This window comes from Athene cunicularia (assembly GCF_003259725.1).
Source record: "Athene cunicularia isolate RWA chromosome 1 unlocalized genomic scaffold, athCun1 chr1_part2, whole genome shotgun sequence".
Taxonomy (NCBI): domain Eukaryota; kingdom Metazoa; phylum Chordata; class Aves; order Strigiformes; family Strigidae; genus Athene; species Athene cunicularia.
Genome location: NW_020799092.1, coordinates 21,427,083 through 21,441,506, shown reverse-complemented (window position 1 = coordinate 21,441,506; position 14,424 = coordinate 21,427,083). Strand labels below are relative to the sequence as shown.

Here is a 14,424-nt window from a genome sequence, read left to right as displayed (position 1 = left end):
GCCCCGAGCGGGGCCTCGGGAAGCCATGGCCTGCGGCCGCGGGCGGGTCAGGCTGTTCCCCGAGGCCTTTCAGCCCACCGGCTGCAGCTCTGGGGGATGTACCGGCTCTCGTACGTGGTCCGCGCCTGAAAGCGGGAGGCTTTGCTCCGTGCTGTGGCGAGCAGGGGCTGCTCTGTTAATTGTGTGTGGGAGGCGAGGGCGCCTGAGCACCCTGCGCTTCCCGCAGAGCTGCCCTCTGCTCCCAGTTTGCCCGGTTCCCTGGGATGTGAGGCTGGTGTGGTATAACGGCATGTTGAATTCGGCCTGTTGGCTCTTGCATAGCGGGGAGAAAGCGTGCAGGGGTTCAGCATGATCTTTAAGAAGAGGTTGGAGGACCAGGAATTAGAAATTTGGCCGAAGCCAGTGGAGTGTCACTTATAAGCTGTGCCCACAGACCTGCAGGAGAAGGGGGTTTGTGCTCTTAAGTGCTAATGGGTGTTGGTGGTACCTGCTGAACTTGATAAGCTGCTACTGCCCTGGGTGTTTGTGTGGGGCCACTGGGTGTGTTTGTTTCCAGTTGTAAAATCCTGTAGGTTGGACTTTTTATCTATTTTCTTTTTTCTCACCACAGCAGTTTGTAGCAAGGAGTTTGATGGGCTAGTCAGGATGGCTGTGAGTGATGCTTTACCTAGTGTAAGCTAGTTGCCTCTAGGTTCAGAGGTACTTGATACTATTCTGCAACAATAGGGTAGAATAATGGAGAGGTTTTTCAGCATGCTTTTAACGAATTTTTGAGGTCGGCCTGATGCTCACAAATCACTTAGTTGCTTTTGGGTTTGCTGTTCTAGGTGAGTTTCTGTGTTTCAGTCTTCACTTTTCTACAGGCTTATACAGATAAAAACAAGAATTGATGTTCTCTGCTCTGTATTATTTCTCTTTACCCAGAGAAAAGAGAGGCCATGTGTATCCATTGGCAGCAACAGACAGGAGCTGAGACCTCATGTATTGTTTGTGGAGAGAAATGGAATAAGGCAGCTGCAGGTGTTGAAGGTTTGGGAGCAGAGATTTTTGCTGAGATGGTTGGGCAGAAGTGGAGGCGTGGATGTATGGTCAGTGAACAGTTGCTTTTCTTTTCAGGGCATCTGACTGGAAACTGGACCATCCGGACTGGACAGGGCGGCTTCGTGTCACCTCCAAAGGCAAAACTGCATACATAAAACTGGAGGATAAGGTTTCAGGTAAGGGAAAGGCTGTGGCTTGGCAAGGCTGTGACTGTGATTGCTGCTTATGAGCCATGCTTCTAAGCCTGCTCAGAGCTGTGCATGAAGCCTTGGCCATGCTTTAGTAAGAGGCTGTTCTTGTTAACACCCAATTCTCTGTCTTTAGGAGAACTCTTCGCCCAGGCTCCTATAGATCAATACCCTGGTATTGCAGTAGAGACTGTGGCAGATTCCAGCCGCTATTTTGTCATTCGAATTCAGGATGGAACTGGTGAGTTGAGGAATCATGTATGTGCCAAGTGCTAGGGGTGGAGGAGACTTAGCGTGATGGAGCTGGGTGCATGCTGGGTGGATTGAAAGGGTGTTGGGAGTGCCAAAAAGGCTGGATAGGGTGCCTGGAGGAGTAGGAAGGCAAGGTTAACAGAGGAGGGTTCTCTACATTGCACAGAGTCCCGGGGCTGGGAAGTAACACTGAGATTCTGAGAGCACTGCATGGGAAGAAGAGTGTGTCCTGAAAGCTAGGAACAATGAGCTGCTGGTGTCCAGCTGCAGGTGTGTCTGAGGGAGGTAGCACAGAGTGGTTTAGGAGAAACAGAAGGATTTTGGAGTGAATGAACACAAGGGCCCATTTGCAGGGCACCTCCAATGACTCCTCCTGTCTCCTTGCTAGGACGAAGTGCTTTTATAGGCATTGGCTTCACGGATCGTGGTGATGCCTTTGACTTCAACGTCTCTTTGCAGGATCACTTCAAGTGAGTGGTGCTTTTCTGGAATGCTGTCTTTCCTCTGGCCTGTAGAACATGGCGGGTGGTGGTACATGTTCATTTAGCGCAGGCTTCCTTGGGATGGTCATGAAACCCTACTCTGGCTCCATCAGGGACACTTGAGTGTGCTGCCAACTGTCATGCAATCTGAGAGTCCTGCAGGGTTAGATCTGTAAGTCTTAAGCTTAGGTCCTGTGATGCTACAGGTGCAGTGCTAGACAGTCTCTTGGGTTAGTGGTGGTCCCAGCTTTTTGCTGTGTTATGTTGGGAGTAGGGAGGTAGCTGATTTGACAAGGCAAGGTAGTTCTTTGGAGGGATGGGGAATGGAACCATGCATTTTTCTAAAACCCTGTTCCCTTTTGCCACAGGGCCTTATGTCTTCTTCTTTGCTTTTTAGGTGGGTGAAGCAGGAGACTGAGATCTCCAAGGAGTCCCAGGAAGCTGACACACGTCCCAAATTAGACTTAGGGTTTAAGGAAGGGCAGACCATCAAACTGAACATTGGGGTAAGCAGCCCAGATTACCCTGCTTCTTTCTCTGCATATGCCAAAGGAGACTCTTCCTCACTTATCTTTTCTTTTTATATAGAACATGACGACAAAGAAAGGAGGAGCAGCCAAGCCCCGTGTGCCTGGATCGGGGGGCCTAAGCCTGCTGCCACCTCCACCAGGAGGCAAAATTGCAGTCCCTCCTATACCTCCCCCTTCTTCCACAGCCATTGCCAACCATGTCACGCCACCACCCGTGCTGAAATCCAGTAATGTGAGCAGTGCAGGTAAACATTAGTGCAGAGCAAACAGTCTGTCAGACACTTGCAGGTGCATAGAGAGGACTGAGGGGACTTCAGGGAACCAGTGTTCAGTGTAGTGCCAGCCTTCCCCTGTGAGACATGTTGTGTCCTGAGGGCTTTGCTCTCTTTGACCTGAGGATCTCCATGCTTGTTTAATAATGCCTGCTTGTTCTCCTTGCAAGGAGGACAGTGTTGTATCTACTGTCCTTGCAAAAGGAGAAACAAAGTAGCTTGATCAAAACAATATTGGTGGGGGTGGGTATGAAATTTAAATAGTTAGGTTTTTCTGAACACACATGTGGTTTAGGGACACTGTCAGAGCTGTGTAGGGTGTCTGGAAAAGTGCTGCACAGTCACTTGCTTTTTTCAGGAAAAAATACAGATAAACTTGTGGTTGTTGTTGAAAGATGCAGGAAAAGCACTTCTTGAGTGGCTTTAAAGAGAGAGAGGAACCTTTAGTATGAGCAGCAGAAGGAGGTGCAAAGTATAGTGGGATTGTGGGTATAGTGGGTTGTTTTTAAAATGTATATTATATAAAAATAATACATAAAAATATCTATGTTGAAATTCATACACATGCTGTATATACATGTGTATGAAGTTCAGCATGGCAGAGTTCAAGGTTCTGCACCTGTGGTAGGGCAGTCACCTGTATCAGTAAACACAAGGGGATGAATGGATCATGAGCAGCCCTGCAGACAAGGACTTAGGGATACTGGTGGACGAGAAATTGGATATGAGCCAGCAATGTGTGCTCGCAGCCCAGAAAGCCAACCCTATCCTGGGCTGCATCAAGAGCAGTGTGGCCAGCAGGTTGAGGGAGGGGGTTCTCCCCCTCTACTCCACCCTAATGAGACCCCACCTGCAGTGCTGTGTCCAGCTCTGGGGTCTCCAGTACAAGACAGACATGGACCTGCTCAAGTGGGGTCCAGCAGAGGCCATGAAGCTGATCAGGGGGCTGGAGCACCTCCCCTGTGACAGGCTGAGAGAGTTGGGGGTGTTCAGCCTGAGGAAGAGAAGGCTCCAGGGAGACCTTAGAGCGGCCTTCCAGTACTTAAATGGGCTACAGGAAAGCTGGGGAGGGACTCTGTCGAGGAATGTAAGGATAGGACATGGGGTAACAGTTTTGAACTGAAATAGGGTAGATTCAGATTAGATATAAGAAAGAAATTCTTTACTGTGTGTTGAGACACAGGCACAGGTTGCCCAGAGCAGCTGTGGCTGTCCCCTATCTGGAAGGGTTCAAGTCCAAGCTGGGCGGTGGGGCTTTGGGCAACCTGGGCTAGTGGAAGGTGTCTCTGCCCATGGCAGGGGGGATGGAACTAGATGGTCTTTAAGGTCCCTTCCAACCCAAGCCATTCTGTGATTCCATAACAGAGAGGCTGCTGCAGTCTTCTGGATGCTGTACTAAAAGTGTGACCATCCAGAGGTGCCTGGTGAGCTGATGATACGCTTGTGAAGGCAGAGACTTTAGCAGTGCTGTACACAGATCAGAGTGAGAAGAAATCACACAGAGTTGTGCTGTTAAGGTGATGCCTGTTAGGCCACTGTTACGATTGCTGAGCTTGGGCTGAGTCTGAGCCTTACGTCTACTGGGAGAGGTAATAGGTCAGAAATCTGTCAGTTTTTTATGGTAGGTGGATGCTGTATAGTTCTTGAAGACAGCGTACCCCTGCAGCATGAGCTGGAGGCTCCATGCAGGTTCAGGAAAAGGAGCTGCAGTTATAACAAAATCCTTAAAAAGTCTGACTTCCTTCTTCTAGAGGAAGAGCTGAGTCTCTTCAAAGATTCTCTGCCTCTGCATCCAGCAGTTTGTGTAAGGTGACACTTTAAATGCCTGGGGGGTTTTCTTCTTGATTAGCTTGATTTGTTTTGTTTTCCTTCTGCCTTAGATATTCTATTAGACTTAGATGCTCCTCCATCTGCATCCAAGGCACCAACATCAGCTTCCACAGACCTCTGGGGAGACTTCAGCACTGCATCCAGGTAAGCTGTGATGAAGGGGACTGCACACAAGATGGGTGGTGTTCTGATGGACACTGAAAGAGCCCTAAGTTAGTCAGTCTTACTAGATCTGCTCCTTTAATTCGCCTTTCTTTATTTTAGTGCTGTTCCCAATCAGGCTCCTCAGCAGTCCAACTGGGTCCAGTTCTGAATGGTCAAAGCCGTGGAATGGGACAGACTGATGACCAAGAGGCTCTAGAGGCACCAAATGGGATCAGAGGGGACACAAACCTCTCTAGTCTTCAATCAAAAACAAATCGGGACAATCCTCATTTTTAAACCAGATCTTCAGTCAAAACTTACTATTTTTTATCCCACAGTGAAACCACTGAACCTAAAGACTCCTTGCAAGATGGGCAAGGAGGAGAGAGGTAGCCTCATCTCTTCCACCCACTTGGCCATTACATGGTACATCCTAGCTCTTTTTCCCTGTCTTTCCATACAGGGAAAGCAAGAATCCTGAAGAAGGTGGGTACAGGGAAAGGCTGGGTAGGTGCCTCTGGGTTCCTTGTCCTTTAAGTTTTCTCTGGTTAGACTGTTGGATTTTGTGGCTGCTTTCAGTAGTGACTCAAGCCTGTAGCTTGGCCTGCAGTGCTGACAGCTGCAGTTGGCTGCAGCTTGTAAACAGAAGCTGTAAGGAGACAGGTCTTGTCTCAACACAAAACCCTTCTTGATTAATTAACATCTGGTGAGGAGTGAACCTCCCCATGCACGCACTACTCTTCCTCTCTTTGGTGCAATTCTTGATAGTGCTGGATGTCCCTGTGCTCTTGTGGGAGGAGTCGTGCAAGTCCTTGAGTAGACCTGCTGCCACTGCGCTGTACCTCCGGGTGGGCACCCCATCTTGAGGCTCCTTGTTTGGCTTGCAGGTTCGCTGGAGGAACTTCTCTCATTTTTCACTCCTTTCTCCTTCCTGCCTAGTGCAAAGGCCTCATTTGTCATTGAGCTGTTTTAACTGGAAATAGCTTTAAAAAAAAAATAGCCTGTTTTTATAATTTGGTAGTTACTTGCACTAGATGACAACCAGGTAATCCGACCACTGAGCATTTCATGTTCCTGCATCACTATCCTGAGCCCTGGCCTTGTGTTGTGACTTGGCACTGTGTTACAAGTACTGCATATCCATACCACAGTAAGAACAACGATGGGACAGTGGATTATTCTCTGGTGGAGGGACAGTCTCCTTCCCGTTTTCAGCTCACACTTACCATGTGGGCAAGAAAATTACAGTAGGCCCAACCTTGAGAACTGTGGCAATGAAATTCTCCCACCTGTGTTCCTTCTTGTGGCTTTTCTTCTAAAGCTGACTTTCTAGGGATGTGAGCTGGTTATTGTAACTTAGATTTTTTTTTAATTATTATTTTATTTTTAATGTGCCCCAAACCCCCTCGTAACTCCTGTGTGGTTTAGGATGTTAGAAAGAGGTAAAAGGCCCTTACTCTCTGCTGTTCTCTTTGGGAGAGTTTCCTCAGGCTCTTTGATCTGGACACTAATCCATCTTCAGCAGCTATGGGTGTGGTCTGGGTTGTAAACCTGCTGATTACTCTGGGCAAAGCCTGTGGGCAGAGTGTAAACCTCACAATGCTGGCTACCCTCTGTGCTAGCTGATAAGCCAAAACACTATCTGGCAAAGGGGGGGCTTGGTGGCTCTTTTGCAGCTGTACCTGGTTACCAGAACACTAGGGTTTTGGTCCTTCCTTGGAAGGCTTCTTCCTGTTTTGAACATTCAGCCAGCAGCAACACTTTTGTAACTGGGATACACTCTGTTAGCACACCTGTGCAAGTAAATTTTTCCCTTTGGGCAAAGATTCCCTGGTGAGGCTTTTTGAAAGGGAATAGTTAGTTGTATGCACCTTGTACTTGCAAAGGTCTCTTGTCCTTTCTGTCTTATTACACTGAGGGCGTTTTGGAGACAGTTTCACTTAGACCATTGTTCTGGGAAGCAAAATGCTTGAAAATAGCTCTAAAGCTGCTACAGTTCCACTTGTGGAAGTGGGGACCAGACTGCTCTTGGATGTATTTTAAGTAGTCATTTGATCCTGATCCCCTGGCTCTCTTGGTGTTCCCCCTTGCCACCCCTTCCCCACTGTCATAGTCACTCCTGCAGTCTCATTGTACTTAAACTCCCTGCCTCCTCTGAATTTGTAGGTGGCTATAATCTGCTAGAAAAGTCATGGACTCTGCTGGTTGGCTTTTTGTTTTCCCTCTTTTTTTTTTTTTCCTCAAATCATTGTGAGGTCCTATCATTTCAACTATGTATCAGTTCCCCAAACCAAGGAAGTTCATGGCACCAATTAACAACTAACTAGGAGCCTCTTCTGTATTGTCTTAGTTAGTATTCTGGAGATAATATATTATGTATTTGAAAAGCTGAAGAAGCAAAAATTAAAGATATATGTATATAAAGCATAAGATGTACTGGTGCAAATGGTAATTAAACAAGTAATATTGGGGAAAAGAATGTCATGAGTCTTGTAAGTTGTCAAATTGTTGTTGCTTTGGAAGCCCTGCAATTTGAAGATCGTCTTATTTCCAGCAAGATCCTGGTAGCCTCCTTACCCTGCAAGTGTGCAGACTGGGCAAGAACAACTTTGGGGGTGAATGGGTTCAGGCTCTGTCTGGGCAAAGAAGTAGGAGTGTGGAAGAAGGACATGAAAATGACTTGTGCTTCCAAATGGGGTAAAAAAACCAACCCCAACCCCCCCAGAATCTGTAATGGGGAAACAGACCTGACTGTAGGGCTGTGTGTGATGCTTGGTAAGAATGTGGATAAAACTAGCAAGTGAGAAAACTTAGTTGCCCTGCCATTTAGCTTTTCAAATGTTAAAGGCTTCTACACCCTGCAGATGTTTGAAGAACTAATTCTTGTCACGCTTGCAGATGGGAAGCAGCCTCTCTGCTGACTGCAGAGATGAGCAAGGTGAGCTGGGTGGGCCCTGTGTCTGGGAGCAGCAGGGACAGGCTGCTCAGAAGGGGAGAGCAGGCTGGAAGCTGCGTCACAGCAAGGCAGGCAGGGACAGTGGCCCCAGTACCAAAGGCACAGCCCCACAGTACGAGAGCAGGAGGATTGGAGCGGGTCAGGCTGAGGGTTTAGATCATGGTACATGGCCAGGCGTGGGCGTGGCTGCACTAGCTCAGTCAGGGATCAAGGGTGAGACTCTTAGCTGAGATGAACTCAAAGGCAAACCTTGCTGAGGTTTCTCAAAGCCAGACACCTGTATTATTTAAGATGGACCTGAGTCCAGGCAGACAATCCCTCAGAAGATGGAGAATATGCTCAGGGCCCTGATGTTCTACTATCAAGCCTGCCCAGAGCCAACTTGCACAGTCATGCCTGCTCAGTGTTCCTCTGCCAGACAGCAAAGCTCTACATCTGTTGTGTGAAAGTACAAGGGAGGTCTTGTGATCTGGGTAAAGATGAGAAGTCTTAACCTTTTAAGTCAGCTGTTTGAATGGCACCAGTAAATGCTGGTGCCATTGCCTAACATTGTAGCAGCTGTGATGGCTGAAGAATAATTCTACATTCTTCATATCTAGGAGCAAAGATGTTGCCCTGTTTTGGTGAGTAGGGTGGGTGTGTTGTGTAGGTCCTGACCAGGCAGAAGATTCAGGGTCTTGTCCTTGAGCTATAGTGAAGCTTCTCTGACTTTTCAGTAGGTACTTACAGCAAAAGGGTTGAATAGTCTTAAGAGGGTATTTCTCCAGACTAGGAGGATTTTCAGGTGAGGTGTAGCTGAGGGAGGTGCTGGGATGTGCTCCTGTTTGTGCATAGAGAAGCACAGGGCTCTGCAAAGCAGTTCAGAAGGGAGAGCTTAGTTCTTGAGATCTTTCAGGTCCCCGGGGCTTTCCTTGCAGTGAGACCTGCTAGAACACAGCAGCTTGATGTGTCTTGTATAAATCCTCTCTCCCTTCTCTTTGGTGACTATCAGGAATGGTATTTCCATCCCTAGTGGAAGAAGTTGGTTGTGATGGCAAGTTACTGGTGAAATGGCTTGGCCTGCAGTTGGACTGGCTGAATCCTTCCACCCTTTCCTGCACTTTTTGTTACCAGTGGCGGCTTCTAACGTTGCAGAAGCCAGTGTGCAGGCTGCTTGAGACCTACAGTCTTTCATGTTGCAGACAGTAGCATTCTCTAGGTAAAGGATTAAGGCCAGGCCTTTAATGTGGATCAGCAGCTCAGACTCATTATCTCCTGAACATTTATTATGTTCCACATAATAGATCAACTGATTTCCTTAGGTGGCTGGGAAGAGATGTCCTCAGTCTGAGAGGGACAGTGGCCAAAGGGGGAGAAAAGTTCATGCCAAATGGGAGACAGGCTGTAGCATGTAGAAAGTCAAGAAACAAGTGTCAAAGGGAAGATCCCAGTTTTGTCTTGTTGCCATTTCTTTTGCAAGAGCTGTATTGAGCTGGGATGTGAACATTCCCTCCCCTTCCCTCATTAATTCTGTTCTACAGTCTGTGACTTAAAACTCCTGTCTCACAGCTGTGCAGTAACTGTTCCTATAGCCACACAGTATGGATTGCAGGCACAAACTCCCTAGCTTTAACAGAGCCTTGATGCTGTGTCTGGGGAAGAAGAAATGGAGAGGAAAACATGTCCATTGGAGGAAATCAAACAAAAACCAAACAAGAAACCAAACCCCTGAAGTCTTCCTGAGCTTTGATGGGGGAGGAACAGGATCTGAACCTGAGCTCATCCTGTTAAATCAGCATAAACCTGCACAGCTCTAGGAGGGAGCCCAACTGGGCTTTTAATGCATAAAACCAGAGCACTGGGGCTTATCTAGTTAACACACCTTGTAACGCCTCAAGGTCTAGGCAATCCATTGAGTGCTCATTACATTATGTCAACAGTAGAATCTCAGTCTAGAGACCATTTTAGGTCTCTTTCTTCCAAGTTAATAGCTTTGTCTATGCTAATAGTCAGGAAAGGCACATTGCAGGATGTAGTACCCTTCTAGTTTGATAGCTTAATTTTGCCAGCTGCCCTTAGCTATAGCTGTGTGTCCTCATCCAGAGCTGGGGCTCTGACAGACGTTGCTGCGGCTGCCTCTGAGCATGGGAAGATCAGTCAATAGCAGCTGGTGCATGTCATGACTCCCAACCAGAGCCACGTTTGGCCACCTGTCGCTGCTGGGAGGCTGTGGTGAACTTCTTGCATCACTTAATGTTTGGGGCAGGCCAGCCAGGTAACTTGCAATGGCCTGCTTTCCCTTTTCTTTCCTGGCTGTTGTAGGAGGACAAACTCCTCTGTGTTGGGGCAGAGGCAGCTGGCTTGCTGAGGAGACTAGCTTTTTAGTCCTTGAGGCAGTCTGAAGAAACATTCCCTGAAGGAGGGAGCTGCCTGTAACTTGCAGCCTTTGTGTTGAGTCTTGTGTTTAGATGTAAAGAGATGTGGTGCTCCCCCGCCCTCCTAGCCTGGCCTGCAAGCCTGGCTGGGTTGGTGACACCTGCCACCGAGGGCTTGCAAGTTCAGCCTCACCCGTGACCGTGTGCTGCCATCTTCTGCTGAATCGCCTTGTTGCGGGGCTTCTGGCAACCCTTGGGCTCAGCCACCATCTCCAGGGATTTCCAGAAGCCCCCAGCTTCTGGGAGGGGGGGGGGATGCAGGCAAACATCACCCAGGACCTGGCTAACACTGCTGAAGTGCTCTCTGAAAAATTGCAGCTGGCATCTGTCAGCAAGAGCATGCTGACTCCTGGGTTGGCCTGGGAGGGATGTGGGCAAGGGATGGACACATCTGGAGGTGTTCCCAAAAGCATCTGAGATGGGAGGGAAAGGAAGAGGTGTCTTGTCTTTAGCATACAGGAGGCACAAAGGAGTAGGATGTAAGCAACCATAGGATGCCGGATCAAGAACTTTGGTGGGTCTGGTTTAAAACAGACCAGAAGATCTTTGAGTGACAGCAGAGTTTGTATTGGCTTTTATTGAATGCTTCCCTCAGTCCAATAGCAGCTTTGCCTTCATGTCCACGAGTATCATGATTTGTCATTCAAATGCTTTCCTGAATGTCTTTAAACTTTACCAGGGGTCAGTTTTCAGAAGCATGGCTTAAAGATTTTTTTTTTTCTTCATCTCTCTTGACAGTTTGGCAGTAATGGAACTGGTGCTTCCAAGTGTAGCCATATTCTGCTATCTGAATGCCCTCTGTGCTTCAGTGCCCTCCTGCACAGAGAGCACAGTGTAGGGCTGGAGTCGAGATGTCCCAGGGCAGGCACATACCTCCTCTTGTGGATACATGTGTGTATGTCTGTTGTCTTAAAGTTTGACCCATAGGAACTGAAGCCCTCCTAGTCTTTTTTTTTTTTTTTTTTTTTTTTTTTTTTTTTTTAAAGTGAAATCTAAGCACTTGTCCATAAGCACTGATTATGATGTGAAACAAACTGTTCAAAGATGTGAGGAGGTGCTACGTCAGTAGCACTACACAAACTGTCGCTTTGGTTAGCTGGCAAGGACAAGGAGCTGGATTCCAATAAGCAGCAGGGCCAAGAGGACAGCTGTAGAATAGGTGCGAAGGGGCTATAGATATGTCTGGCCCAGAGTTAGGGGCTGGTGTCACTAATCCCTAAAGCTGAAGTCAATACCATGGGTACATGTACAAATCATGCTTGGAAATGACCACTGCGTACTTTTTGGGTAGAAGAACAGGAAAAGTCCTTAAGCAACACATTCCATACCAAAATAAGGTTACTGTAAGCCAAGAACCTGCCCTGGGTAGCCTGATCTAGCTTCAGAAGTAGCCTTGCTTTGAGCAAGGTCTGAATGAGATACCTCCAGCTTGAACTATTTCCTAGCACAACTTTTGTGCTAGGCTGTGGTGAGGTGGGTCCTGCAGTGGGCCAGCAGCGTCTGGTGAGACATCTGACACAGGGTGTTGGTAGGTGGTGGGAACGACGAGGTCTGACGGTGATCCTTCAGCTCAGGAAGAGCAGAGGCTGTGCAAGGACCAGCATGGTGTGCTGTGCCTGCCCTGTCTTAAAAGTGCTAAATATGAAAATAAGCGTGGACTGAAGGCTGAGTCTAGGAGACAGGCCACGGTGCTGCGGGCCAGTGTGAGTCAGCAAGGAGCACTTTGCCTTCTGTGTCAGTGGTGGCTGCAGCTCCGGGCCTGTGAGGAGCTGGCAGCAGGGGCCCTTTGCCCTCTGAGTCAGTCCCGGCTGCGCTGGAGGCTGGCACCCGGGAGCGCAGTTTGCCCGCCCTTCGCTTTGCTGTGCCGGTGCTGACTTCAGCATCCTAGCGTGGTACAAGTGGGTGACACGAGCATCTGGAGAGTGTGCCCTTCAAATACAAAGTGGCCTTCCCCACCCAACTGTGTTGACACTTGTGTCCTGTGTGCAGTTTGAACCCCAAAGCTGGAGCCCTTGCTGCCTGGCATTAACGCTTCCTCAGCTTACTTCGGTGATGAGTTGCCAGGGAGCGTCCAGCTGAGTTGACTGTACTCCCTGGGTTTAACTCAACTTTCTGCAGGTGTTTCCAGATGGCTTTTGACTTGTCCCCTCCTAATGCCTAGGACGGCTGCACTGCTCTGGAGGCCGGTGGTGTCCCTCGCCCCGCTGCTGGCCGGCAAGAGCACAGTGTGCGATGGGCGCAGAGGCTCCAAATGGCGTGCAGGGACTTCTCAGCTATAAGGCTCAGGGTAAGGGTCAGCACAAGCCATTTACAATCTTCCTGATAGATCTACTCTTGAGGATAGGAGCACCGTGAGGAAGCCACACGATGTCCATGCTGAGGCAAGCTCTGCAGGGCCTGAGGTTTGTGCTGCTCTTCCAGTGCCATCTGGTGGGGCAGCACAGCCAGTGCAGCTCTCCCCAAAACCCCTCTGAGAAGGCTTTGCTGCATTCCCTTCATCTACATGGAGAGGATGTGAGGATGTGGAGGGAAGCAGCTTGAGATCAAATAAGTAGCCCTAAGGTTACAGCATGGGTCTGGATGACCTTACCTGACAGCCCCCATGCTTGCTCAGTGACTGTGGTTGTTTTCCATTTTTGTGCTTTTCTTTCCACTCCCCCCATGCCTGCTTCAAAAGAAGGATTAGGTGCATTCACCTCACTGGGCAGAGGTGTGGCCACACCGAATTCAAGACTAGTGTGATCCTTGGACAGAACCAACAATGAAGCATGAAGGATTGCTTCTATTAGGGGGAGGTGTTATGCCACAGCTTGTCCATCTAAATTCCATGCGGCCACGCCGAGAAGCTAAACCTCATAGCCCTGCCTCTGAAACAGGTCCCTGGGTCTGACCAGGACTTGGATCTGGCCCGGGTTTGGAGTCAGATGTGCAGCTGTGGCAAGCAACTGCAGTACCTGCATCTGATCTCCCACAACTTCTAGCTTTGAGAATTGTGGCTCAGATCCAAAAGAAGAAGGGGGTGAAGGTGTGATGTTCCCAGTGATGGCATAAAACAAAGCTGTGGGCTAATCCATCTGGATGTGTCCTCTGTTGGCTTTGGTTGGATAATTTGTTAATTAGGGGAAATAAATAATATGTATCTTTTCTAAAGAAACAGTCCTGGTTTAATGGTATATGTAAAGAGGTGGGCTGGGGCTTCTGGTCTGTTTGAATGTTCCCTGGATACTGTTCTTCCTTCTCTTATTCCTTCCCTTATACTTGTGGGATTTGGGGAACCTATCACCACAGGTGAGCTCATGACTTTCCCTTTCCAAAGCTGACGGAGTTTGGGCTCCCTCAGCTCAGATAGTTTTGGCACATATGGACTGTTCTGCTTGAAACCCTCAGCTCTTGCTAAAACTTGGCAGAGATGTGGATGGGGAAGAATGCATGAAACCTTTTGGGGAGGAACATTTCTTTCTCATCTCTCCTACTTTTATTTCCTTCTGCCATGCTTGGCATGGTACTGTAACCATAGCATTTTGGGGAGCTGCTGGTCTCTGTGAAAGTATTAAGAGTGTGACTCTAGGTGTTTTTGCTGAGGACACAAAGTGTTGCTGCTGACTCAAGCCTGCCTGTGGTGAAGTGCTGCCACCTGCCAGAAATTAGTGTGGCTTTGCAGTGCTACCTTATGTTTTATCTATGCCACTCTCTGCTCTCGCCTCTCTTTCTCACTCTCCATTCAGTTTGTCTCTGTTTCCTCTTCACCCCTAGATGCTCAAATGTCCTTTCCTCTGAGCTTTCACAGCTCCATATAACCCATTTATTCCTAAAGTCTCCTAGTACATCTGTATGGCACCCCACTTCACCTTCTGGCATCAGCAGGGGTGGCTGCCTTCCAGAAGAGGTTTCTTCTCTCTGCAGCTCTGGCCAGTGCTGTCAGCCATGGGTGAGAAGGGCATAGGATGCCTTTCTCTAAGGTCCCAGCAGGCTGCAGTGCTGCCACACTGTTCCCTGGAGCTGGGGGAGCTCAGCTCCTGCAGTGAGAACTGCAGCACCCTGCCCTAACCAGTTCCTTGCAGCAGGATATGCAGTGGGATTATTTATTGCTAGATTCCCTCTAACCAGCCAAATCCCTCAAGTGTTCTCAAGGAGCTCTCCACTGTCTGAATCCTTTTGATTAGATATCTGCCATCCCTTATTAATGTCGTGCCTTGGGGCCCCATTCTTCATGCTTCAGTGCTTTTTTATGCTCTTCCCTTGGCTGCAAGGGCTCCGCTCTCACTTTATTACCTCCATGGCCTTAATCCCTAGGAGAGGATCAAGGTGGTGTGGA

At 48.5% G+C, this 14,424-nt stretch overlaps 1 protein-coding gene across 1 annotated transcript; it reads left to right on the top strand.

Annotated features, from left to right (window-relative positions):
- The first annotated feature begins 784 nt into the window (after positions 1-784).
- On the top strand, positions 785-7,215 carry NECAP1 (NECAP endocytosis associated 1). Its single transcript, XM_026864035.1, has 8 exons — positions 785-827; positions 1,101-1,217; positions 1,366-1,470; positions 1,870-1,951; positions 2,361-2,469; positions 2,552-2,738; positions 4,646-4,739; positions 4,860-7,215. Exons 1-8 carry the CDS (start codon positions 785-787, stop codon positions 4,906-4,908), a joined length of 786 nt encoding a protein of 261 aa, XP_026719836.1. The 3' UTR covers positions 4,909-7,215.
- The last annotated feature ends 7,209 nt before the right edge of the window (positions 7,216-14,424 follow it).